At 47.2% G+C, this 25,262-nt stretch overlaps 1 protein-coding gene across 2 annotated transcripts; it reads left to right on the plus strand.

The window, feature by feature from the left end:
* The first annotated feature begins 1,651 nt into the window (after window positions 1-1,651).
* Window positions 1,652-24,899, plus strand: ikzf2 (IKAROS family zinc finger 2). 2 transcript variants are annotated; one of them, XM_056289912.1, is made up of 9 exons: window positions 1,652-1,781; window positions 2,849-2,910; window positions 4,510-4,556; window positions 9,148-9,255; window positions 13,780-13,971; window positions 17,705-17,872; window positions 21,659-21,796; window positions 22,649-22,780; window positions 24,013-24,899. In XM_056289912.1, the coding sequence occupies exons 3-9, from the start codon at window positions 4,523-4,525 to the stop codon at window positions 24,834-24,836; spliced, it is 1,596 nt and encodes a 531-aa protein (XP_056145887.1). In that variant the 5' UTR covers window positions 1,652-1,781; window positions 2,849-2,910; window positions 4,510-4,522; the 3' UTR covers window positions 24,837-24,899. The 2 variants fall into 2 exon arrangements, with proteins under 2 accessions (XP_056145887.1, XP_056145886.1); XM_056289911.1 differs by lacking the exon at window positions 1,652-1,781 and having other exon boundaries at window positions 2,827-2,910.
* Window positions 24,900-25,262: the final 363 nt, after the last annotated feature.

Here is a 25,262-nt window from a genome sequence, read left to right on the forward strand (position 1 = left end):
ATGTGGCCTGTCCAGGGTGTCTCCCCACTTGCTGCCCAATGACTGCTAGGATAGGCTCCAGCATCCCCGCGACCCTGAGAGCAGCATAAGTGGTTTGGATAATGGACTGGCGGCCTGTCCAGGATGTCTCCCTGCCTGCTGCCCAATGACTGCTGGGATAGGCTCCAGCATCCCCCGCGACCCTGAGAGCAGCATAAGTGGTTTGGATAATGGATATATATATATATATATATATATATATATATATGTAGCGGGTTTATTTTTTTTCGGAAACCATCAATGGTGTTGATAAAAGTGCTCAACAAATGAGGAGCGGAATGTCAGTATAAATGTAGGAAAGAAAAATGTGTAATACATAGCAGTTACAAGCTTGTTTCGTGGGTCACGCACTCATCTTATTGGTTGAATCATATCGGCAGCTGATGAGTGCGCGACGCACGAAACAAGCTTGCACTGCTATGTATTACAAGTTTTTTCCCTGCATTTATATTGATGTATAATCCAGTGAGTCAAGTAAATTCTTTATGACAGTACAAGCCTGTTTCATGCCATAAGCAGTCATCAGGTGTCAATAAATATGCACATTGGTGGAAAACTTTTTTTTTGTTTTGTTTTTGGCGGAAAACATTGAAATTCTTCGTTGCACTGTGCTGACGTCACACAGGAAAGGCCGGCGAAGGCAGGGGTTTCTAAACATGTCTGACTTTCCAGAGTTGACTGTTGCATGGCCTACATTCAAGTAGACTGCCAAATTGGCACAGAAAAGAACATGAGACAGGAACATTGAATCCTGAGCTCCGATGTACCCGAAATTACCTGAATTGCTGGAGTCATTATATATCGCGGCGCTACTAGAGATCGACGGCCATTTACTTCCACCTTTCTCTCACCGTTCTCTCTGCGGCAGGAATTCCCATTTAGTAGAAACGGCCTTGCCCTCTGCCCCAGACCGACGGCAGCCATGTCGTCTGTTCGCCACAAGAGGGAGCCCTTGTAAAGATTACGGTTAGAAATAAAAAAGAAGCAGAAGAAGAAAGAAAAGAAAACCCGCAGTACTTCTCATAAAACAGTCTGACAAAGAAACTCCGGCATGCTCATAGTGAAAACGGCAGCGAAAGAAACGATGACTTACCCTTAAAACGAGTCACAGCAAAACACACCATGAGGGTGCGGTTATCGCTGGCCGCTACTGCGCCTGTGATGATGAGGATGAGGAAGATGAGGATGATGAGGATATGATGTGTACTTTTAAGCCCTCGCGGAAGATACAGATTAGCATATCAAGAGGGGGGCGACCCCCCCCCAGCACTTTGCTGAATAATTCAACAGCGTTTTTCAAAGATAAAATAAACATAAATAAACAAGCCACCGAAACGCTGTAATTCTTAATCGGTAGTTGAGGTGCAAGAGGTTGATTGAGGCACGCGAATCAGGTACGCGCACGCACGCGCGTGATCCGTTTCCCCGTGTCACGCCAAGTTTCGCAGAATCGCCGCTCGGGCGACTTGTCTGCTCCGCTTTCGAAGATGGAGGAAGTCGACTGTGGATTTACCAACCGGGCCGCCGCCGCCGCCGCCGCTGCAGCGGAACCAACTGTAGCCCACCCTGCACGCCAGACACGCAGCCGGCAGGACTGAAGTGCACCCCCACCACCGCCACCACCCCCACCCCACCCAGCACCAAGACTAAAGTCGGGAGCGCTCGCTGCGCAGTTTCGAGGATATGTTGGCCACGCGGGATGAAATAAAACTCCCGCGTGTTTGAAAAAAAAAAGAAAGAAGGTAAATAAAACCAAAAAGGCGTCCGGCGCGTGCCAAGTTTGCGCGGCCGCCGCGGCGATCCGGTGACCGCTCGTCCAGCCGCTTTCGCAGCTTTTGCAAGGGGGGCGGTGAACAGGGGGTCTGCAGCGTCCGCCGCCGCGGGCGGTGTTTGGGGCGTTCGGCGCTGATGTGCAGCGGGCGTTTTTAACGGGTCGTTTAAGCGGAGGTGCACGTCTGCGAGACGGGGGACGGGGGAGGGGAGGAGGGGGGGGGGTTGCACGGGAGAGACAGGTGCGTGCGCCGGGTGGAGGGGGACGCGCACCGAGCGGCGGTGTGCAGCGGTTCGGCCAGCCGCCCGCCGCAGAGCACCGGCGGCCGGCTAATGAGTCGCTTAACCGACGCGTGGATCGCGGCCGAGCTGACGCTGCGGCGGCGGCGGCGTCATGCAGCCCCTCCGCTAGGCTTACAACGCGGCTCGGCGGCTCCCCTTGCCCGCCCGTCTCGCTAATTCCTTAGGAACCGGTGGATCCAGTTTGATCTATCCCTCTTGTTACTCTCTCCCTCGCCCGACTCGCCGAGTCTCTCCCTGTGACCTGTAGAGTGTAAGGTGAAGACGAGGCGAGCTGTTTTGTCCCCCCACCCCCCCCGCCGCTTTCTTCTTCTTCTTCTTCTTCTTCTTCTGTTTTTTTTGGGGGGGGGGTTGTTGTCTGGTTGACATACAAGTCTATCCACCGACACAGGTGCGGGGGTCGCCGCGAGGCGGAAAAGTTGACTTGACTGGCACCACTTGGAGGAGGCAGCGCACGCGCGCGTACAGTCACTTTTCCTGCTCCTCTCTCTCTGCTCCTCTTCTCTGCTCCTTCCTGAAGTTTTCTCGTCGACTTTGTCAAAAAAAAAAAAGAAGCCCCGACGGCTTCTCGGTCAGCTCCTCTCCTCCGCCGGGCTTCTTCTCGCTCCTCCATCCATCCACCCACCCACCCATCCATCCATCCATCCATCCCAGCAGGACTTGCCTGATGGTTAACCACCTTTATTCTTTAATGAGACATCATTAAGCCCTAATAGGTTGTTTTGCATTTTAAAGGGAGGTGGGGAAGAGTGCTGGACGGAGATCAAGGACTCGACGCTTGCACAGGGGAGACACTTAGAGGTGAATATATGCAGTTTTTTTTTAAAAATCTTGTGTGTGTTTGTGTGTGTGTGTGTGTGTGTGTGTTTGTTTGCCTGCTTTGCGCCTTCAGTCTCCGGGCTTAAACGCTTCCTTGCTGGATGACATGTGTGAGGCTCGTGCAGCATTTCCTCCACTCTGATGGGTTTCAGACTTGCCAAACTCGAACCCACACAGCTTTTGGGACTCTTGAAGGACCCTGGGAGGTTGTTTTTTTTTACAGTGTGTCCTGCTGGATCCTTGTGGCTGCCCAAGGACTGTAAAGGACCCATAGCGTTGTTATCAACATGCCTCTCTGGTACAAAAGCTTTACCGTTCATGTTTAGGAAAAGGTAGGGGACTTTGAAAAGGGGACTGCTGGTAATGACTAAATAAGTGGGGAGGGGGGGGGCGTGTAGGTTTTATTCAGGGTCAGATGTAATTCTCACAGAAGGTTCAGTCTGTACCAGTGTGCCTTTTGATAAGTATGAAATAAAGGACATGGAGCCAGTTAACCCTTTGTGGACTGAACGCTTTCAAAAGTTTAGCGATAAGCTGACTGAACAGTCCGGCCGAAGTGTCTTTAGAGGACTCGGCGTGACTTGAATGACCTCATTTTTTAAGTCGCTTTTATTTATTTCAAGACCAAAAGCTATGACGTTAACAGTAGTGGACTACTATAGGTTAGTGGACGTCACTTGCATGTTGTTGTAATTTGACTTCCCTGCCAAGTCTAATATATATATATATATATATATATATATATATATATATATATATATATATACACACACACAGACTAAGTTTGACTAACATCAATCGTGTAAACTTGGAATTGTGCCCAGCTTTGATAATGCCCACATAAGTCACAAAAATAGGGTGCAAATTAAATTAGCCTTGTCCCTGTCGGAGAAAAAGACACGCTTTGTCATTACTTATTTCTAATAGATTGCCAGTAATAGATTGTCAGTTTGAGTGTTTAAAACTTCACCATTGATGGAGGTAAGCATGCCATAGGTGAATGACAGGTTAATTATGGCGGCCTACTGTCTTTTTGTATGACCTGAAACCAAGATTTGAATACATACGTTCCTGATCAAATGGCCTTGAGGGTAACTCGCTAAATATACGTGTGCTCAATAAATATACTTGTGACTTCTCAAGAAGCAAAAATGTGAGCACCAATAGCTTTTCTAAAGTACACTAACACAGCCTACGTTAAACTCTGACCCCAATAATTAATCGTTCTCCAACGCTCTAGGTGAGAAAATGTGGAAGAATCCAAATTTTACAGGAAAAAAAATCATACTATTGATGTACCATGTTGTAACTACTAACAGTTAAATCTTGATAATGGTGTGCAAAAAAAAGCATCTTTTTTCAAATCAATGACTATATAAAAATTTTAAAAAAATGACAGATGGTATAAATGAGACTTTGATTTTGATAGAAGTTTTTATTCTTCCTGCTCTTATTTGGCCATGAAATGTGTCTATCTATGTTCGGTAAATAAGTATAATTGTATTTGGTAGTTCTGTTTAGAAACGTACACCGAAATGAGTGAAGTAAACAATAACCCATGTTTCTACTTGGTCCTTGCAGCACTCCCAAGGCTATGGAAACGGAGGGCCCCGACCACCATCCTGCTAGTAAGTTCTCTGCCCACACACGTGTTATACAAGCAGACACCTATTCACCCACCACTCCTCAAGGTTTATTTAGAAGGAAGGATTCAGGTGCCATTGTGCCATGTAAAGGATATAATGTGAAAAATGACCAAGTTGTATGTGTGTGTGAGAGAGAGAGAGAAGGGGGGAGAGACAGACAGACAGACAGACAGACAGACAGACAGACAGACAGACAGAGAGAAAGAGCGAGAGAGAGGCTGAGTAACTGATGTAGAAGCAAAGCAGATAGTTTCATCCAAGATGTTGTTGACAAGTACATTGCCGTTACCAACAGTTATCCAAATGTTGTTTCTTGTTTTGTTTTGGGCGTTTTTTTTTTTTTACATGTTTTTTTTTTTTTGGGTATCAAAAAACTGTAAACATCTCTAGGGGTTTCCCCCAAGCGCAACTTTTTTCCAGTTCAGGCACTAAAAGTCTAAAAAAAAACAACAACAACATTACATTAGCGACTTCCTGTCAAATGCACAGATACTGAATACACGCTTTGTGGTGCTCCGTTGCCCTTTTCTGGTTTCCTTTGGGGCAGGTATCTCTAACGACTTCCCCTGCCCTCCTGTAGTCGTGCCTGTGCACGCAGCAGATGTTAGCACAGGTAGCGTGCTGGTAATGACATCAGCGGGGACTTTAAGCTCTCCATCGGGGTGAAGTGCCTGTAGGAACAGTCGGCAGGCGGAGTAGGGGCGGTGGTAGAAAATACCAAAAATAGGAAGCACCTCTTCTCTCTCCCTGTTCTGGACCGTCTGTGGGCTGCCTCTGAGATGACAGTGCTGGAACAAAACGTTAGCTGTATGTTCCGTTGGCATGACATGACGGAAACGTCACGGATTCTAACAGTTTTGACCCTCATAGAGACTTAGTCGTAGTGCACAAGTCCCGTTTTTTTTTTTTTTTTTTACATTGCACCTTATGTGCTTCTTGTGCACCAATTCTCCATCCATAACTGACAGTACAATTCTCATTTCCTTTTTTTAAAATTTTCTAACCATCATAGGGGAACAAAGATGTTGTGTTCCAAACAAGGATTTTGTGTTCTACACAAAGATTTTCTCTTCCAAACAAGGATTTTATGTTCCAAACAAGGATTTTATGTTCCAAACAAGGATTTTATTTTCCAAACAAGGATTTTGTGTTGCACTGTTAACAACGATTTCCTTAATGGCGTTCCAGAAAGACGTGTTTCCAAGTTTGCCAGAGTAGTAATGCGGGAATAATGCGGTGTTAGCGTGCACGCAGGATTAAGGTCTTCTTCAAAAACTGTGGCAGATATTAATCTAGACTCCCCGCTGGTTCCAGCATCTAGCTACACTGACAGAATGTGCGGGTTGAGGACGTGCGGTGACGTCTGAAGTGTTTCCTCGTCTCCAACTGCACAAACAGATGCCCATCAGCAGTTTTGAAAGAGCGTTTTCATAATCGTTGGCCACCAAAGATGTTGTTCTGTTTTCCAAATCCAAGCAAAGGTTGAGCGTTAAAGAAGCATGGAGTTGCATATCTTGTCCTTCAGTAAGGTAGACTGGTTTGGCCCTTCCAGAGATTCATTATCTGAAAAGATGAAGTCCAGCAGAGGCTTGATGGTCAATCCCCAGGACGTGTGTGGGAGTGTCGGTGTGTGTCTGTTTTGTTTGTTTGTTTGTATAGGGAGGTTGATGCTTTGACAGGAAAAACCAGATCATACGCGGAGTGTATATCCAGCAAGCCGGGACCAAGTGTCCTGTAATCTCACACGGTTCCACGCTGCTCTTGTTCTACATACTCGCCAAGCCAGCTTTTTTGAATCCCATTCATTTCTGCTGTCACAAACTGATGGCAGCAGATCCTCATCCGTCCAATCCGTCCTCATCTGTCCAGTCTATTCATAAATTAAACACTATTTTCATCATTTAAAAAGTTAACTATGTAGAACTTGAAAATGACGCCGTTTCTAGAAAGTAAAGAAAGAGTTACTAAAACATGACTTCTCAGCTTATTCCACCTAGTAATTTTGTTCCGTTTTTATTCTTTGAACCAATGTTTTCCTCTCCATTTCCCTGTAGGTGAAAGCAAAGTTGTATCTGGTTTGTTAGGAGAAAAGAACTTAGTGCCGTAAAGCCTTTGCTGACTCTTGTCCCGAGCCTGTTATTCATACAGGTTTGACTCAGCAAAGGAAGAAATTGCCAAGCAAAAAACTTCAACTAATGGTTGTAGGAGTACAGGCTACACATGAGTGGGAATGCATAATGTTCACTTGCTGTATGACTTGATTATATAAGGCACATTAGACAAAACATAACTTTCTCATCCTCCTCCTATTGATGGTTTCATGATAACCAATCATAACACAATGACCTGATGTCTGTGTTGATTCATACCAGTCATCCAGGAATTGAACAATGTCAGAATGAAGTAAGAACATAAGCTGGATTGTCACTGTCGATCTGGAAATGTCTCAGAAATTGATTGGATGAGCAACAAAACATTTTCACAACTACAGTGACTGTCCAGCGTATGTTCTCACTTCATTTTGACAATTATCTGCGGATTTCGGCCATTTTGTGCACATCGTATATTAAAAAGACATGATGTTACAAAAGCTAGTACCGTGTCACCAAAGTAACCCAGCTTGAAAATGCCCTTCCTTCAAGTGGCTTTGTGGTAGGTTCTTGTTCTATTATCTTGACCCGGTCGAGCCAACACCCTTGGTTTACAGGTGAGCCAGCCCTGACACAGTGCTGTTAGAAAGCTGTCAGCATGGGCTATTGTAATGGAAAATCCTTCTTAACAAATCTGGGCCACTGCAGTCTCCAATACATCATTGCCAAGGGATAGCCTGTACCGGTTACTTGAGAGTTCCTCCAGCCCCGACATATGCAACTGGAGCCCGGCCCTGGGATTGTGTGATGGACCACATCTCCCAGTGTGCCTCGCTCAGTGGGGCTGCCTCAACAATGGAGCGATATTAACACAGAGGCTGTCTCTCTAAGAGGAGCTCTCACTGTGGCAGAGATCTGACACGGACCTCCCTTTTGTCTGTGTCGCATTCCCTACAGAGCTATTCAGCGGGGACAAATTGCAGCCGTCATTCACCTACAGAAATTATCGAACACGTGTAGCGCACCTTGCGCTGATATTTCCTGCCAGTCAACAATACCTCCCTACTGGAAATATTAGGCATCTTGGTTTCATCATCTCAAGTGTTCTCCAGTTCTACTCAGTTTTCAGCGTACCGTAGGAGAATCCTAAATGCTGTCGGTGGTGAATAATAGCGGCGCACGCTGCGTTTCCTGAGGGATCTGACACCGAGAGCAGCGAGGGTGTTCACCTGTTGCCACTGCATTGTTGTTGTGACCCCGATGGGGCCAGAGTGTAACGGGATAAGGGATTGGGTAGCTCTCCCTCTGAGTGGACACGGCTATCCATGGCCTGGCCTCCCCACAGGCTGCTGAGAGGATGCAATCCAATCTCCATCTGCTGGACATTAGGATCCCATGGCTATATGAGGGCAGCTCTAAGCCAGCGGCGATGATCATTCTGTAGTCTGGCCTCCAAACTGACCGTTCTGCTCAGGCCTGAAGGGAGAACTGAATGCGGACAAGGAGGCACGGCGGGATTATTTTTCATATGACAGCGAAAATCTAGCACAAGCTATGTGCTGTACACATCTTGACTTCACTCAGCAAATACTTTCTTCTAACTTCTTTTATAGTCTCCTTCGTGAACAAAAAACATGCAGTTCCTTTACTCCCTAGCATTTAGATGTTGTACGGGGACTAGCCTTGGTAGCGATAGCTAGAGAAATTTGTCCTAAACCTCCACCGCCCTCAAAATTGAGGTATTTCAAGGAGCACCCAGGTAGTGTAGCGATCTGTTCCATTGCCTACCAACACGGGGATCGCCGGTTCGAATCCCCGTGTTACCTCCAGCTTGGTCGGGCATGTGTCCTGGTCGCTGCACTAGCACCTCCTCTGGTCGGTCGGGGCACCTGTTCGGGGGAGGGGGGGGGGGGATAGCGTGATCCTCCCACGCGCTACGTCCCCCTGGTGAAACGCCTCACTGTCAGGTGAAAAGCAGCGGCTGGCGACTCCACATGTGTCGGAGGAGGCACGTGGTAGTCTGCAGCCCTCCCCCAGATTGGCAGAGGGGGTGGAGCAGTGACGGAAGAGCGGGGTAATTGGCCAAGTACAACTGGGGAGAAGAAAAAAAAAAAAGGGGGCGGGGCCAAAAATTTTTTGGGATATGTCAGTAATGATATATAAACCGCACACTCATCATGCCACCACACGATGTGTGTATATGTAGCTTGCTCATGCCAAACTGTTTGTGTGCACGCTTTGTCAGTCCATCGATTGGTCGGTGTGTCTGTCTGTGTGTCACTCAGTCTCATCATGTCTATCTCCGCCATACAGAGCAGATCTGGGGGGGGGGGGGGGGTAAATGAAAAGGTATACAACCTGCACGGCAGTGAGGTCAGATATGAACCTGTGTGTGCTTTGTGCTGTGCAGGTAAAGAAACAACAAAAACAACAAAAACCCACCATTCCCACCTCTCTCTCGCTGTTTGCTGTCTGTCTCCCAGGTAACGGCCAGTGTTCTCCCAGGAAGGAGAACTCAAGAATGCTGGTGGACCTGTCGACTAGCGCACCCAATGGACAGACAACACCTCAGGCTCTTAAATCCCTCAGTGGTGAGTGTTCGCTCGATAGAAACACGCTTGTGTGGAAGGTCATGTACAGCCGACTGACTGCACATTCAGACACAGGCGAACGCACACAGATACGCACTCGTACTGTGCACGCAGCCACGCACAAGCGAGTGCACACACACACACACACACACACACATGCAATCACATAAAGACCTGTTCCGTCAAAGTGCGACTGTGTAACTATCATTAAATCTGACACAATCAAAGAAATCAATTGTCACTGCTGTGATTAAACAGTTAGTGTCGCAACAGCCTCTGCACAAACTTGTTGCTGTCCAGTAAATAATTGCCATCATGTTCCTCAACAAAAGTGGGGGTTTTTTTTTTTTCTTCTTCTTTTTTTTTTCTTTTTTTTTTTTTTTTTTTTTTTGCCGCTTTTGTTGCTGGGTTCCTGTGGTGTTTTCTGATCGGCTTCGGTCCCCGTCACCGTGAGGCTGCAATGCGAGAAAAAGGAAGCAAAGCACGACCAAGTAGAGCTCGTTTCTCACAAGCCCAGAGACGCGAGGGAGCACGGTTAGGCTAAAACTTCTGCAGGGCGGTGATCTTGACGAGATAAGAGCGGCCGTCGATCCCCGAGGCTGCTTCGCTCGATTGCTCCTCTGAGCTTTCGTGAGCAAAGACGGGCTTACGTCCTTTCGATCAGAATTAATCGGGGAGTTGTGTTGGGCTTCTTTTTAACCGTCCGGCTTTTGAAACCAGTTTGATTCATCGTGTTTTGCAGATAACTGAGCAGAGTTGCAGGCTCTGGGGCGGGCTTGCCTCGTACACAGTGACGGAGGCGTGCTCTTTGCGACCAAAATTTTGCAAGAGTCGTGACCATTAACCCCCAAATTCATGGCGAGGTATCGGGAACCTGTACGAGTCTGCCTCGCTCTGTCTAGCCGTGGTGGAAACAAAGGGGGGAAGCATGCCACCAGTGTGTCTTTCTTATATTCAGTGTTGCTGTTGTCACAGCAACCATTTCAAGTTCAGCCTCCTCTGACCGCTGTGTGTGTGTGTGTGTGTGTGTGTGTGTGTCCTGGCGGAGAAAGAGATGTAAAGCACTGAATAGCTCGGATGTTCAGGTCTGGGCTGTGTTGCCAGGATACAGGTTCGGAAGACGGCTCATTTGTTATGACTTCATTGGGAAGAGAGCTCCTTTGCTAAAAAAGCCGCGGCGCTGTGAGCAGACGAGCCGACGAACGTGATGGCTGCCGGTGCTTCGGAGACGGCCTCTGGAGAGGAAACGTCCCCTCTAGTTCTAAATGGGAGTGTTTGAAGTCTGTCAGTGATCACTAGCGTTAAGACGACAGGCCCCTTCAGAGCCTGCGGGGTCATGAGGTATCTCGCTGTTGCAAAAACAGGCTTGTCAGGTGTGTGGTAAGACTTTACTGGAGCATTATTCCAGACAGGTTTGCGGCGAACGACTTGTCACATCAGTTTTCAGCTGCGGAAACAGATGTGGAGCTTTCAGAACTGGATGATAATTGTGCGCCTGTGACCCAAAGTGATTTCACTGTGGTACAGGACTGTCGTTTACATACAGCCGTCAGGTCATCGCCAGTTAGTGCACGTGCAACGTCATTTGGAGCTTGACCAAAACTCCCAAGTGTGTCCTGTAAGACTAAAATATGAAGACGTGTGGATTAGAAAGATGATCTGGACACACTCTTTTACTAAAACACTCTGCAGAGCTAGTTTTGTGCGTTTTTATAATTGGCCTGTTATGTGGAGATTGCCTTCTCTGAATGGTAGGTTGAAGTATTTCTGGTAAATATTTTATTAGTAATATTTTATCGTGGTTCGGGAGAGACGCTGTAATATGGTGCTGATGTGACAGGTTTCTGACAACCCTGAGTCAGCCTACAGTATTTACTGGATGATCTTAAACAATACGGTCCCTTCACTTTTTAAGATGCTGGAGCTGGATAAGTATATATAGGTTGTGAGTCCTGAAGAAAACACACCTGGTTTTGGTCTGGAATAATTTCACTTCAAGTCAGACTTGTAGCTGTGGCCAGCTAGTTTTTCAGTCCATATTTCTACAAACAAAGCAAAACATATTTAGGCTAAAAGTGAGAACCTGGTTGAGTCTTGATGCATGCTCAGTAATCCAGGTAAGGAAACCACACAATGTTGAATCACCTCATTTGGACACAATGTTTATTATCTGAGAATAAACATTGTAATTATAAATAAGTATATGTGTGTATAAATAATATATATATATATATATATATATATATATATATATATATATATATATATATATATAACCCAGTTATTCAATTAAATTCTCAATGAGACAGTACAAGCCTGTTTCATGCTATAAGCAATGATTATTATTATTTATTTATAATATTTTCATATATATATATATATATATATATATATACCTAGGCTCCAGCATCCCCGCGGGCCTGAGAGCAGGATAAGCGGTTTGGATAATGGATGGATGGGTAATAAATAAACAGTAAACGTTGTGTCCAGATGAACTGATTCAACTCTCTGTGATAACAACCTGTTTAATTAGCCAATTATTAATGAGGGTTTAAATCAGTCGTGATACATGACATATGGAATGCGGTGAAACAAATGCACTCTTTAGAAATAGAGTGATATAGTGCCAGGTTGAGCACGTGTGACATGTCCTTCTTTAACAGAGGCGGTCTCTTTAGCAGCAGAGCAGCCTTGTGCTTCTTTAGTAAGAAGTCAGACGGGGTGGTGACGTCACAGCCATCACAACTGATGGTCTTAAACAGGATTGGGTCGTTTCATGTGTTGCCCTGGAATAACACCAAGAAACTGTTCCAGCAACAAGACGCACGCGAGGAAGACATGTTGTCCAAGTCTGCATATTGGATGATTGATGGTAAAAGTACTTATCCACGCCAGAATGTCCTTCTGGAGGAAGACACTCTTGGTTGTGTTTGTGGGTATTCATTGTGTACTGTGTGTGTGTGTGTGTGTGTGTGTGTGTGTCTGTGGCTGGGAATTGGCTGAATTTGTGCTTTCAGTGTGCAGAGACACCTTCATGTGTGAGTAGACGTTGTAAAGGCCAGCGACCGTCCCATCTCTGCTCATTTCCACTGCGCCTCTCGTTTTGTGCCCCACCCACCTACACACACACAACCACCCACCCACCCACACACACACACACCCTCCCTCCCTCCCTCCCTCCCTCCATCCTCCACTCATCCAGCCGGTCTCCCGCTGCCAGTCAAGTAGAAAGCCGCAGGGCTGAGCACCTGCCTGCCCCCGACACGCCCCGTTCTCCTCAGGGACACACTGGCAGAGAGGCACGAACCTGAATGGCCTGTTTCTCTCCCTCCGTCTCTCCCCTCCCGCTCTCTGTCTCTCTGTCTCTCTCTCTCTCTGTCTGTCCTCCGTTGTCTCTCTGTCTGTCTGTCTCTCTTTCTTTTTCTGTCTCTCTCTTTCTTTCTTTGTCTCTCTCTTTGTCTGTCTGTCTCTCTTTGTCTGTCTGTCTGTCTGTCTGTCTGTCTGTCTGTCTGTCTGTCTTTTTCTCTCTCTCTTGGTCTGCCTCTCTCTTTGTCTGTCTCTCTCTCGCTCTTTCTCTCTCTCTGTCTCTGTCTCTCTCTATCTCTCTCTTTCGCTCTCTCTTTCTTTGTCTGTCTCTCTCTCTTTGTCTGTTTGTCTGTCTGTCTGTCTGTCTCTCTCTCTATCTCTCTTTCTTTGTCTCTGTCTCTCTCAATTCAATTCAATTCTCTTTCTTTGTCTGTCTCTCTCGATCTGTCTCTTTGTCTGTCTGTCGCTCTCTTTCTCTCTGTCTCTCTTTGTCTCTTTCTTTGTCTCTTTCTGTCTTCGTCTGTCTGTCTCTATCTTTCTTTGTATCTCTCTGTCTTTGTCTGTGTCTCTCTCTCTTTCTTTGCCTCTCTCTTTTTTTCTTTGTCTGTCTCTCTCTGTCTCGTTCTCTTTCTTTGTCTGTCTGTCTGTCTCTCTCTCTCTGCCACTCTCTCTCTCTCTTTCTTTGGCTGTCTGGCTGTCTGTCTCTCTCTCTCTCTTTCTCTAAACCTCCCTCTCCTTGTTGTGTGAAGCTGTAGACCATAAGGATGCTGCTCACTTCACAAGCTTGTCCAGTCACCCAGTATGTCACACAGCCGTCCAAGTTAATCCCAGGTCACCTTTGTCCAGATCAATCCATCCTGGGCCCATCTAATCAAACTAAGGCTCGCCAGCTTGAATTCTCCAGCCATTTCAGCCCAAATCAGCCCTACCCTGGCCAATACGTTTCAACCCGGCCAAATCGATGACATTTCATCTCAATTAAGTGCGGCCCGAGCCGGGCGAAGTCCTCTCATAGGGTGTTGTGCATAGCTGCTGTGTGTAGTTTACCCTTCTACCTTCCTCTTGTTTCCCTCGCATGGTGACAACATCAGTAACACTGGTGTACGTAAGAAAATAAGTTCAAAGAATGCCCTCTAGAGCATTTCTTGAAATTATAGGAAAAAAAACCTTCGTTTTCCCATAATGGGTAAGTTACAACTGCCTTTTTGTCCTTCACAGAACCGACAATCAAAGAGGAGGAGGAAGCAGGAGAGGAGGCTGAAAGGAGAGAAAAAGCTGCAGAGGAAATGGGCCGAAGCTGGGAGGAAGGATCGGGATTAGAAGAAACCATGATCGAAAACTCAAACAACCCACAAGATGGGACATCTGGGCCAGATGGGACAGCAGATGAAGGGGCTCGATTACCTAATGGTACATAATGCCAAAAAAGTTTCTCCCCAAAGATATTCTTTTTGCTGGGATTAGTAGATATGTGCATCAGGTATCCATTAAAGATTTCAGTTTAATTTCTTTGAGGCAAGTTCTAGTATTTCAAATCACCCTGCGGTTTTCGTTCGCCATCTTTAGAGTGAGTCAGAAATGTCTGCTGGTTTATTACATTGGGCGTGGAGTGCTTCTACTGTTTGTTGAAAAGCTGAGACATGGATTGATTATCAGGGAAAAAGAAATCCCTGGAATCCCCCAAAACCTGTTCCCAAGCCCTTCAACTGACGCCATAACTGCTCTGGTTATCACAGCACCACGATCATATTTCACTTTTCCAAATGACTGCAAGATTAAAAGATGTCCAACCAGAAGGACTGCAGAGGCCTCCCAGCGGAGCAGCAGTCCCTGGATTCACGACAGCAGACAGCATCAGTATCGACAGTATCGCTGCTATGGATCACCGGTCCGGATTTTTACATGACAGCACTTGAGAATTGTACACAAACAAACATCCTTTTTTGATACCTTGTATCACTGGCTTTATTTAAGCCGATAACTAATCTTCTAACGTCCAAATCGTGCATACTGTTGTAGTTGCCCTGTTTAAATAGTCACTGTAGGATGTCTCACAGCTTCATCAACATAGCCAAATACAGGAAAACGAGGCAAATAGCATCAAGCTGTCAAGGACAGCAAGCCCATAGAAGACCTTTACCAACAGGGGCCTACGGCTAAAACTCAGGTTCACCCGAGTTGCTTTTTTTTTTTTTGCACTGACACAGCGACAGAGGAAACTGTTTCATTTTGAATAGGTTTCTGGGATTCGGGCTGAAACTCCACGACAGTTAAGTTAGGTGCGTCGAAATCAAAATAAAAGAGCATTTTTAAGGATTTTCTCAGTGAAGTCCGATTGAATGAAGAGGTTATCTGATGCACTTTTGTTCAACGTACTTGTCAACAGTCTATCCCTCACATTGTCATAACTACTTTTGAGAATTTTTCCTCTCCAAACCCCATTCTAGGAAGCATATGTACATGAATATCATATTCGCTGGTGCTCTGCATGAGTCATTATCAGTGCAGGAATGGAGGCATACCAGTTTGTAGCTCGTCTCCCATGTCGTGAGACAGACGGTACACATGGAAACACAGTCTCACACACACACGCACACACACATTGGTGGGATTGTGCTACAAGGGTGTAGATGTGACATCACAACATGGTCACACTTCAGACAGCAACATCAGTTTTAGACCTGACGTTGAGAGGTTAATGTCAGCGTGTGTCAGTTCTACTTTATTATTGTATAGCCTAACCACATGGCTGCCCCTCACTTCTCCTGACTGAACGTCAATTTCTAACCAGACATATCTTTCTAAATGCTCCACCATACTGTATTAGTTTGGTGTAACAAACTAATTGCACAACTGCAGGGTTAAGTTGAAAGTAAGTGAGAAATTGCCAAAAACAACAAAAAACAGTTATTACGCAGTAGTAGTTATAGTAGCTGACCTTCTCCTGGATCACCACCTTGTCGTGGTGGAGAAGCTTGTGTGTACCAATGATCCCAAGAGCGATGCTGTCTGGAGCTTGGCTCCTGGTAGGGTCACCCAAGTTGGATAGGTCAAGGAGGAGGTTCCAGACAAAGCACGATCCAATGAAGACCTCAACGGTGCAACTGGTGGAAGATGTCCCCAGGTCAAAATGTCAGTGAAGGTGGATGAAGGCTGCAACAGAGGGTGGTCCCCAATCATCTTGGTTCTCCATGCCATTGAACTCTGGCCACCCCCTGCCAAGGACCGTGTGGTGGCTGCAGGCACATCAGCCACGCCACGTAAAAAGCTGTCACGCACAGGCACCCCCCCCCCATTATGCGGCTCCAGGGTTGGCCTCTACACCCACCTGAAGACCCAGAGGGACCCAGAGGGAGGACGGTCATACTCAACCCCGAGTGACTGCCGATGATGATGATAGCTGACATTATTTTTCCTACAGAAATATAACCTAACTTTGAAAGTCTGAATCTACTGCATTGATCATTTCTAAGTGCAATGGAATGATCTCATCTCATCAGCCGCTTCTCCGGGGTCGGGTCGCGGTGACAACAAGCTAAGTAGGGCACTCCACACATCCCTCTCCACAGCAATGCCATCCAGCCCCTCTTGGGAGATCCCAAGACATCCCCAGGCCAGATTGGACATGTAGTCCCTCCAGCGAGTTCTGGGTCTACCCTGGAGTCTCCTCCCAGTCGGATGTGCCCAGAAAACCTGCAAAGGAGGGTGCCCAGGAGGCATCCTAATCAGATGCCTGAACCACCTCAACTGGCTCCTTCCGACATGAAGAAGCAGCGGCTGTACTCCGAGCTCCCTCCCGATGCCCGAGCTCCTCACCCTATCTCTAAGGCTGAGTCCAGATGCCCCATGGAGGAAACTAATTTCAGCCACTTGCATCCGTGATCTCACCCTTTCGGTCACTACCCAAAGCTCAAGATCATAGGTGAGGGTTGGAATGAAGATTAACTGGTAAATTGAGAACTTTGCCTTCCAGCTCAGCTCCAACAATGGTCCACAATAGTGCAGTACAACGTCCGCATTACTGCTGATGCTGCACTAATCCGCCTGTCAATCTCCTCCTCCGTCCTACCCTCACTCGTGAACAAGACCCCGAGATACTTGAACTCCTTCACTTGAGGCAACAACTCATCCCCAACCCGGAGGGAGCAATCCACCATTTTCTGGTAGAGAACCATGGCCTCAGACTTGGACGTGCTGACTCTCACGCTGGAGGTCGCATTCTGATGAAGCCAACAAAACCACATCATCGGCGAAGAGCAGAGATGCAATTCTGAGGTTCCCAAAACGGACACACTCCTCACCGTGGCTGCGGCTTGAGATCCTGTCCATGAATATCACAAACAAAATCGGAGACGAGGGACAACCTTGGCGGAGTCCGACACCCACCGAAAACGTGTTTGACTTTGTGCTGAGAATGCGGACACAGCTCTCGCTTTGGTTATACAAGGACCGGATGGCTTGGAGCAACTCCCCCATTACCCCATACTCGCGCAGTACCCCCCACAGAGTGCTCCGGGGTACACGGTCATAAGCCTTCTCCAAGTCCACAAAACACATGTAGACCGGCTGGTCAAACTCCCATGCCTCCCTCAGCACTTGTGCAACGGTAAAGAGTCGGTCTATTGTTCCACGGCCAGGACGGAATCCGCATTGTTCCTCCTGGATCCGAGGTTCGACAATCGGCCGGAGCCTCCTTTCCAGCACCCTGGAGTAGACTTTCCCAGGGAGGCTGAGCAGTGTGGTGCCCCGATAATTGGAGCACACCCTCCGGTTCCCAATGCAATGGAATGATAAACGCTGTAAATCCTAGTGTGAAATTGAGTAGTTATATCATTATAATGTCCCTGTTTTTATGTCGTAGAGTATGGATTGAATTGATGATGGTGAGCCGACGATGCAGTTGATAAAGTATATTACTTTTTCTTTAGATTATTTCAGAAAGTAGGAACTTGATAAATGGATCATGAACTCGGTGTACTATACATACGTTATAATGACAATTGCGTTGTTGCTGTTTCATTGCATGGTCATTTCATAAGGTGTGATATTGAAGTGTACCGGATGACAGAGGTTCGCTGCTCCTCTTGCAGAGGTGTGAGCTGTGTAGTGTTTAGCGTTGACCCGCTACGTGCTCCTCTCTCAGGTGACAGGCCGTTCCAGTGCAGCCAGTGCGGCGTCTCGTTCACACAGAAGGGAAACCTGCTGCGACACATCAAGCTGCACACGGGCGAGAAGCCGTTCAAGTGTCCCTTCTGCAGCTACGCCTGCCGCCGGCGGGACGCCCTCACCGGTCATCTGCGCACACATGCAGGTCAGACCCCTGGCTCCTCCTCCTTGTCCCACTTTCCTCCTCGTTTCGCCTCAGCCGCCGCCAGTCCTCGAACGCCCTTGGCAGCTCCAAAATCGCTGCGTGTTACGTAACGTAAATGGGCACGGCTACGATTCAGTGTCACGTCGTTGTTAATGTCCGACGATCTAAACAAATAACACCGAGTCGCACAACACCTCCTGCGTTGAAAGTAGAAACTCTTTGTCCCGGCATAGGTTTGCCTTTTCATCACCCGAGCCGTTGACAAAAATGTTCATTTTCCAAGACACTATTGGCGGGTTGTTTTGTTTTGTTTTTTCTAAACACTGCTTTCACCTCCATCTTGTGACGTGCTCCTTTCCCCGCAAGACTTGTTTTTTTTTGCCTCCCGACACATCCACCAGCACTCCCTTGGCTCCGGTGACCCTTCGGATCAGTCTTTGTCTGTCTGAGGGAGCCTGATTTACAGTTGAGTTACACCTGACTTTAGCTGACGTTGTCGCGTATTGTGAGGGGATGCATTACTGAGCCTTTTTTTTTTTTTCTCATGTTTTTGTGCATCGCAGATAGTTCTTTGAGAACTTTGTGGTTAGGCACCAAGAACAAGCTGTTCCATACTTACCCAAGGCGCACTTTGCAGGGGGGGAAGCTCTCTCTTGTCATTGCAGAGCCACATTGGAAGTGCTAACTGGCTGTCTAACTGTAACCCGCTTATCTGGCGCGGCATCAGGCGGGGGTGCGCTCCTCCCTTCCACTTTTCGATCAGCCCCAGACATGATCTGTGCCCGAGACGCCCCTCTCTGGGAATACTCTGACACCGCGGTCCTCCTCTCCGAGGGTGGTGTGTATTTGTGTTTGCATGCATGTGTTTCTGCATGTTTGCTCTGGGGGGGGGGGGTTACCCAAGTACATATTCTTCTTCTTGCTACACTCGCTGCTCATTTTTAATGGCCTTTTTTTCCTCCCACCCCTGCCTTCCCTGTTAACTCTTGACCTTTTTCTTATTTTTCACTTCCTTATTTGCACATCTGATCGTGTTTAACCCACCAGCCCCATCCAAAAGTACTTCTTTTTTTTCTTTTTTTTTTCCAGTTAGAATCAAATGAAATTAGTTGTAAGTCCCTCACTCCGTCCCCTTTCCCTTTGGTCCAGACAGAAAATGAATTATTCGGATTAATTATGAGGTGTTTATCTGCCCAGATACTGTTCTACTTAAATAATAAAAAAAAAAGCCCCCGCCATCTCCGGCATCCTGCAGCGCTGGCCGTCGCCGTGCCAGGGGAACAGCTGTGGCGCCGATAGAAACAGTATTGAAATAAAGGTTAGGCGTGTAACGAGAAGAGAGAAACGCTACCAGATCGATCAAACGAGAGGGCGTCGCGCTAACCGCTAGCCACTATGCCAGCGTCGACGTTTCGATGGAAGGCAATCTTTTTTTTTTTCTTCCTCTTCTCTTTTTTTCTCTCTCTCAACAGAGCAGAGGGTGTAGCTGGCACCGGTAAGGCTGCTCTCGACTGCGTGCGTGTTTGTCGGACACAAAATAATCGCGCGTTGTGCAAGACGCGGCACACAAAGTAGGTTCCTATTTATTAGCCAAATGCAAGCAGCCAAGTAAGTCTGTGGTGCACGGCTCGGACAATTTGCATGAGTAAGAATAGCTGCCGAAAGTGGAATTCTAAGAGCTGCATCCAACATCTGCACAAGGTCATGTGTGGGCGGTTTGGTAAATGAGAGAGAGAGAGAGAGAGAAAAAAAGTATTGTCTGCTTATTTGTGCGTGTGTGTGTACGTGGCTGTGAGCCAGATAAGGAGAACGAGCGATAGCGTCTTGCTTGACAGCGTGTGTGTGTGTGTGTGTGTCTGTGTGTGCGTGTGCGACACACAGACGTATGAAGCGTCAGCACCGTCCCGCCTCCTCCTCCGCGGTTCCGAGCCGGCTGACGGCGTCGGGCCGTCTCGTGGTTGCCGAGCGTAACGAAATCAGACGTGAGCGCCGTGACGTTCTGTCGCTTTAGAGGCTTTTTCACTACTCGCCGTGAATTTTACTGTAAACACCGCTGCGAATACACCAGCTGCCCACACCTGAGGGGTACTGAAACTCTGCTTACCCGTTGTCACGCAGTCGTACTCAGAAAAACGATAATGAGTTTCGAGTTCTGCTAATCCATTATCACTCACGGAGCGCTAGATTACTGAATGGCAGATACAACAGATAACCTGTAATCATTCCACACGGCGCATGACTAACGCTGCTGGCTGGCTGAATATAGCGAATATGGGTCATGACTGGCTGTGTTGTTCTGTATGTGGGTTAAATTGTGTTCACACACGTCATCAGGATGTGTTGAGGTGTACAAATGCTACCCGGGCGGACAAATAATATCGATAATTCCCTTAAGAGCGAGTGTTTAAAGGAAATAAAATTGGATAAATTGCAAAGCAGATTGCGCGTGTGTGTGTGTGTGTGTGTGTGTGTGTGTGTGTGTGTGTGTGTGTGTGTGTGTGTGTTTATACCATGTCCCTCCACACCTCAAACCAAAACGTGGTTGGTCTCTGTGAGACGCATGGTCCACGTAGTTTCTGGTGGTAACGCGTAGCTGTGCTCCCCAGGCCAGTGGGCGTCCTAAGCTGCGGCGCTCTTAAACGGCGGCGGCGGGGCCACGCCGGTGTGCCGCGTGGCCTAAATTGCACTCGCCGACTCTTTATGAGTCACGCGTTCGTTCCGAGACGCCGCTAGCAGAGACGGCCGTCTCTGCTAGCGGCAGCCTCCTCTCCGTCCAGGCCTCAGCGTGGCAAAGTTAGCTGTCAGTCGTTAACACGGAAACGGTGTAATTAGCTACCCCCGGTTCATTCAGTTCAGGAGTTTGGGGGGGGGGGGGGGGGGGGCTGGTTTGTTTGTGACATCAAAGAAACTGCCCTGTGGAGTATGCAGGTTACGAAGATTATGGTTTATATGAAATTATATGTACATAGCTATTTTGTAAATACTTGGAAAAACAATATTAGTTAAATTGTGTATTTATTAATTGGGAATTCCACATGATGGAGGTGGTGGATGGTGTGTTAGATGGAGGTATGCTTGAATGGTAGGGCGGATGAGGGGTGGACAGAGACAAGCAGAGGTGTCGGCAGCTCTCTCTCTCTCTCTCTCTCTCTCTCTCTCTCTCTCTCTCTCTCCCTCTCCCTCCCTCCCTCCACGTCCGCTCAGGTGTTGGCCGGTCGGAATGGAAACGGCACAATGAATCACGAGCCACCTCCAGGGTTTGGTTGCTCAACACTGGAATCAGTTTCCTACCGCCGCCATGGGATGCATGATAAGACTCCCTCCTTCACCGCCGCCGAAGACGGGCCACTCACAACTGTGCAATCTGTGTCACGGCTGTGGGAGTTAGGTGTTTGTTCCAGAGACCAAGGTGCTCTGAAGAAGAAAAAAACAGGCAGACTTTCTTGCACAGCTCTCTCTCTCTCTCTCTCTCTCTCTCTCTCTCTCTCTCTCTCTCTCTCTCTCTCTCTCTCTCTCTCTCTATATGTATATGTATGCCGCCCACACTCTCCGTCGCCCACACCTCCTGTCTGGGATCCTCTCACTAGTAGTTGAATATCCATGATCTCACAGGCACGCTCTCGATTCCTCTAGCGCTGTCTGCTCAGCACTGTTTACTACTACGCACCTCCCGAGGACCGTGGCGTGGTTGCATCATCCCAGAGGACGCGGCCCACTGCCTCTGCCCGCATACTGCTGAGTGAAATTAACAAGCCTCCCTTTTGATGTCCTCTCTCTCACTTTTAGTTGGCAAACCACACAAATGTAGCTTCTGCGGACGGAGCTACAAGCAGCGCACATCGCTAGAGGAGCATAAAGAGCGCTGCCACAGTTATCTGCAGAGTCTTGGCATGAACCCGTCCGCTAACACTGGCCTCTACCCAGGTGAATGAGAAGCACAAAGATATAACAATACTCGTCTGATGGATGGCAGAAACTGTTTTGTGATTATTTTGTTATTGATTAACATTTAGCTAGTTAGTTGGACATTAAATGAGAATTAAAATCAGTTTTCTTGTACAAAATTTGATATATATATATATGTGTGTGTGTGTGTGTGTGTGTATGTATGTATGTATGTATGTATATATATATAGATATATAGATATATAGATATATAGTCTTATTGATCTGCTATGTGCTTTGATTTGGTGAAGTATGGGAGTTTTTACATCCCTAAAATTCCTCCTGTAGACTTTTCAGTTGTTCAGCTGTAAATATGAAATGGAAATTCAATAATTTGCCATTAAAAAAAAAATAATAATTTTACCAGAGTTTAGGGTCATAGTGTCAAAGGCTGTTATCATGACGGAATAATTGTTTGTTCTCACTCAGACTAAAAAGTTAGCATGGTTAATATGCAAGTGGTTTTGTCCTTCTACTATTTGACTATTTAAGTATTTTATGTGTTTTCTTAATTTGTGTATGATTAATTAATAGCACAGTGAATGATGGAGAGAAGGAGTTAATGAATTTCATTCAATGCAAATCAGTATTTCATTCATCCAGTCATGCAACTTTAAAAGACAGAGTTTTGCTTTTTGACTGGAAGGACTGATACTGAGATTGAAGTGTAGGCAGGAATTGATTTACATTTTCTTCTGGTTTTCCTGTTAGGGGGAGAGTTTGTTTTGTTTTTTTTCCTCAGTCCTACAAATTCAGTTTTGTTCATGTCATCCCTGTGCATGGCCACAGTTTCAACATCTTACAACCTCTCCTCCTTCTCCACCCCTACAGGTGAGGTCAGTAATGAGCCGAGGACCATGACGGAACCCAAAACCATGGCCGCCCTTGATCGGCCGCCCGTCATTGAGCGGTTACACAGCAACCTGGGCAAGAGGAAAAGCACCACCCCCCAGAAGTTTGTGGGTCAGTAAAACCGGTTTTCAGCTGATGTTTTCCCCCTTAGGTTGCAGACATCTGCGGCTACGAAGTCTCTGCATCCATGAAGGACACCACATAGAGAATTTAATGGTGGTGTTGAATATGTGATTATATCCTCCCTGGATTTACATCGTTTGTGTTGAGGATTCGCGTGGGGGGACAGTATTGGATCATCATCTCAACAGCTACGAAGAGCTTTGCCCCTCCATGATGAGGGCCAGTCAGTTTGATGTCTTGGGTTGAAATAATTCATAAGGGTATGAGTGCGTAAGACTCAGTGCTCATGCTTAGGCAATTCATAATATCACGATGATGGCAATTACTACAGTTTTAAATCAACCCCTTAGTTACAGCATTGATTTCTGTCAACAATCCTGGCCAACCGCAGTGTGAGAGAAAGGAACTGCGGGTCTCGGCAGAGGCAACTGAACCTGATACCTGACCAGCTCCGGCTAACTGTAGCTCTACAGGTGGTTTTATAATGCACCTGCTATTAAAACATGCAACACGCTAAGCTGGCAATTACACCTGAACATTGTGTTCTGTCTCTCTTTCGATCCATGCGGCTGTCGACGCCACGTTCGTTTGACTAGATCGACAAATTGTTTCATTTTCTTTTTCAAAATTACATTCTCTGTGCTTTTCTTTTTTTTTTGTTCACAATATTTCTGCCCTGCTCATAAGCATAGAGGAGTTTTGTCAAATGTTTTGTCTAGGCTTTATTTACCACACCATTAGACAGGGAGGAAGAGAGTGAACAAGCGGCAGCAGGCGGATGACAGAGGCGAGAAAATGTTTTTCACTCTGTGGTTAGGTACACCTGTATCTTTGGCATAGCTCTTATCGACAGAACACAGCTCACCGCATCCCTGTTATGGAGGGGTTAAAAAGTGTACTCGGATGGATGGGGTTTTCCGCCCCATTAGATTTGAGCATACAGCAGACCAAGAACAAATTGTGAAAAACAAGCCCTGAAAAAAATGTGAGGTAGATTTACCAGCATGGATTTAGGTAGTAGTGTGCACCTTCATACACACAAAAACATGTGTGTAATGCATGCATGTAATGTTTCTCGGTTTTACCTCAGAAGTGTTCCCCCACAGCATACTTAATCTCAACAACATTCATTCTGTCTGGCATCCCCTGGTTTGAAGCTGACATCACCTAGTCAAACTCATTCTTCTCAGTCTGTCAATACGCTGTTCCATCTCCTGCAGGTGAGAAGATGATCCACTACAGCTACCCTGAGCTGGGTTATGAAATGAGTCTGAAGTATGACAAGGAGGCTGAGCTAATGCAAGTCCACATGATGGACCAAGCCATGACCAACGCCATCAGCTACCCGGGATCCGACTCTCTCCGGCCCATGGTCCACCACCCGGGTCCCCCGCTTTCCATGGCTGAGGTGGTGGCAACCGTCAACCCTCTCTTCCACCCTGTTGTCCCCCTGGTCCACCGCATGGAGCAGCTGGGAAGCCGCGACGCCGCGGCACCACAGCCGCCGCTTGCCCAGCCCACTCCAGATTTCCCCGGCTGCCTCACTTCCAATGGCCCCACGGTCTCAATCAACCACGGCAAGCAGCAGCAGCCCGCTGCTGGTCAAGAGGAGTCTCCCAGTAACAGCCGACCGGACTCGGTTGACTCGGCGCGCAGCAGCCCACCACAGAAATTGGGTTACCGCTGCAATAGCGGCCTTTCCCGCCCCAGGTCGAGGGCAAGTCCAGTACTGACCTACATAAATGAGCGGGCAGCGGCGCCGCCCGGCAGTGGGGCAAGGATGACAGCTGAGATGATTCGGGGAGCTGTGGAAAGACCTGCAAGCAAGGATCGGGTGCGTGTGTTCGGGCGGGACGGCAGGGAGATGCAGGCCTTCCAGTGTGAGCACTGCCAGGTGCTCTTCCTGGACCACGTCATGTACACCATCCACATGGGCTGCCACGGTTACCGAGATCCGCTGGAGTGCAACATCTGCGGCCACCGTTGCAAAGACCGCTATGAGTTTTCCTCTCACATAGTTCGCGGCGAGCACATCTTCCAGTAAGAGGAGGGAGGGGAGAAAGGTAGAAAGGAGCCATACTTTTAAAATCCGTCCCGATCCCTTGACCTCCGGGTATACAATGGTTGAATGAGGAAGACACCAAAGGACGAGTGTAGCACAATCACTGACTTCTTTTTAAGCTACCTAAAATGATTCTGGGCAAATATATGAAGGTATGTCACAGGGACACATTTTCTACATCTTGAAGTGAGATGTTTTGGAAAGGAGTGAAGAAAGGTTTTCTCATCATTTTCTTTGATCTTGTAACTGAGCAGCTATCAGACAACCTTGAATAGTTATTTATGTTATTATGTTTGCAACCATCTCCTCTCCATCACTGCACTCTCTTGAACATGCTTTGAAGGTAAAGGTCTGGGGAAGGTGTGGTTTTCACATCAAGCTAAATTATCCTATCAACATGTTCAGTCA

The sequence above is a fragment of the Lampris incognitus genome, chromosome 11, assembly GCF_029633865.1.
Source record: "Lampris incognitus isolate fLamInc1 chromosome 11, fLamInc1.hap2, whole genome shotgun sequence".
NCBI classification, from domain to species: domain Eukaryota; kingdom Metazoa; phylum Chordata; class Actinopteri; order Lampriformes; family Lampridae; genus Lampris; species Lampris incognitus.

Excerpts from the sequence above, each read along its gene's own strand:
- ikzf2 (XM_056289912.1), top strand. The coding sequence starts at position 4,523 with ATGGAAACGGAGGGCCCCGACCACCATCCTGCTA. Across the intron at positions 9,256-13,779 it reads GGCTCTTAAATCCCTCAGTG|AACCGACAATCAAAGAGGAG; the intron begins GTGAGTGTTCGC and ends TGTCCTTCACAG. Across the intron at positions 13,972-17,704 it reads AGGGGCTCGATTACCTAATG|GTGACAGGCCGTTCCAGTGC; the intron begins GTACATAATGCC and ends CTCCTCTCTCAG.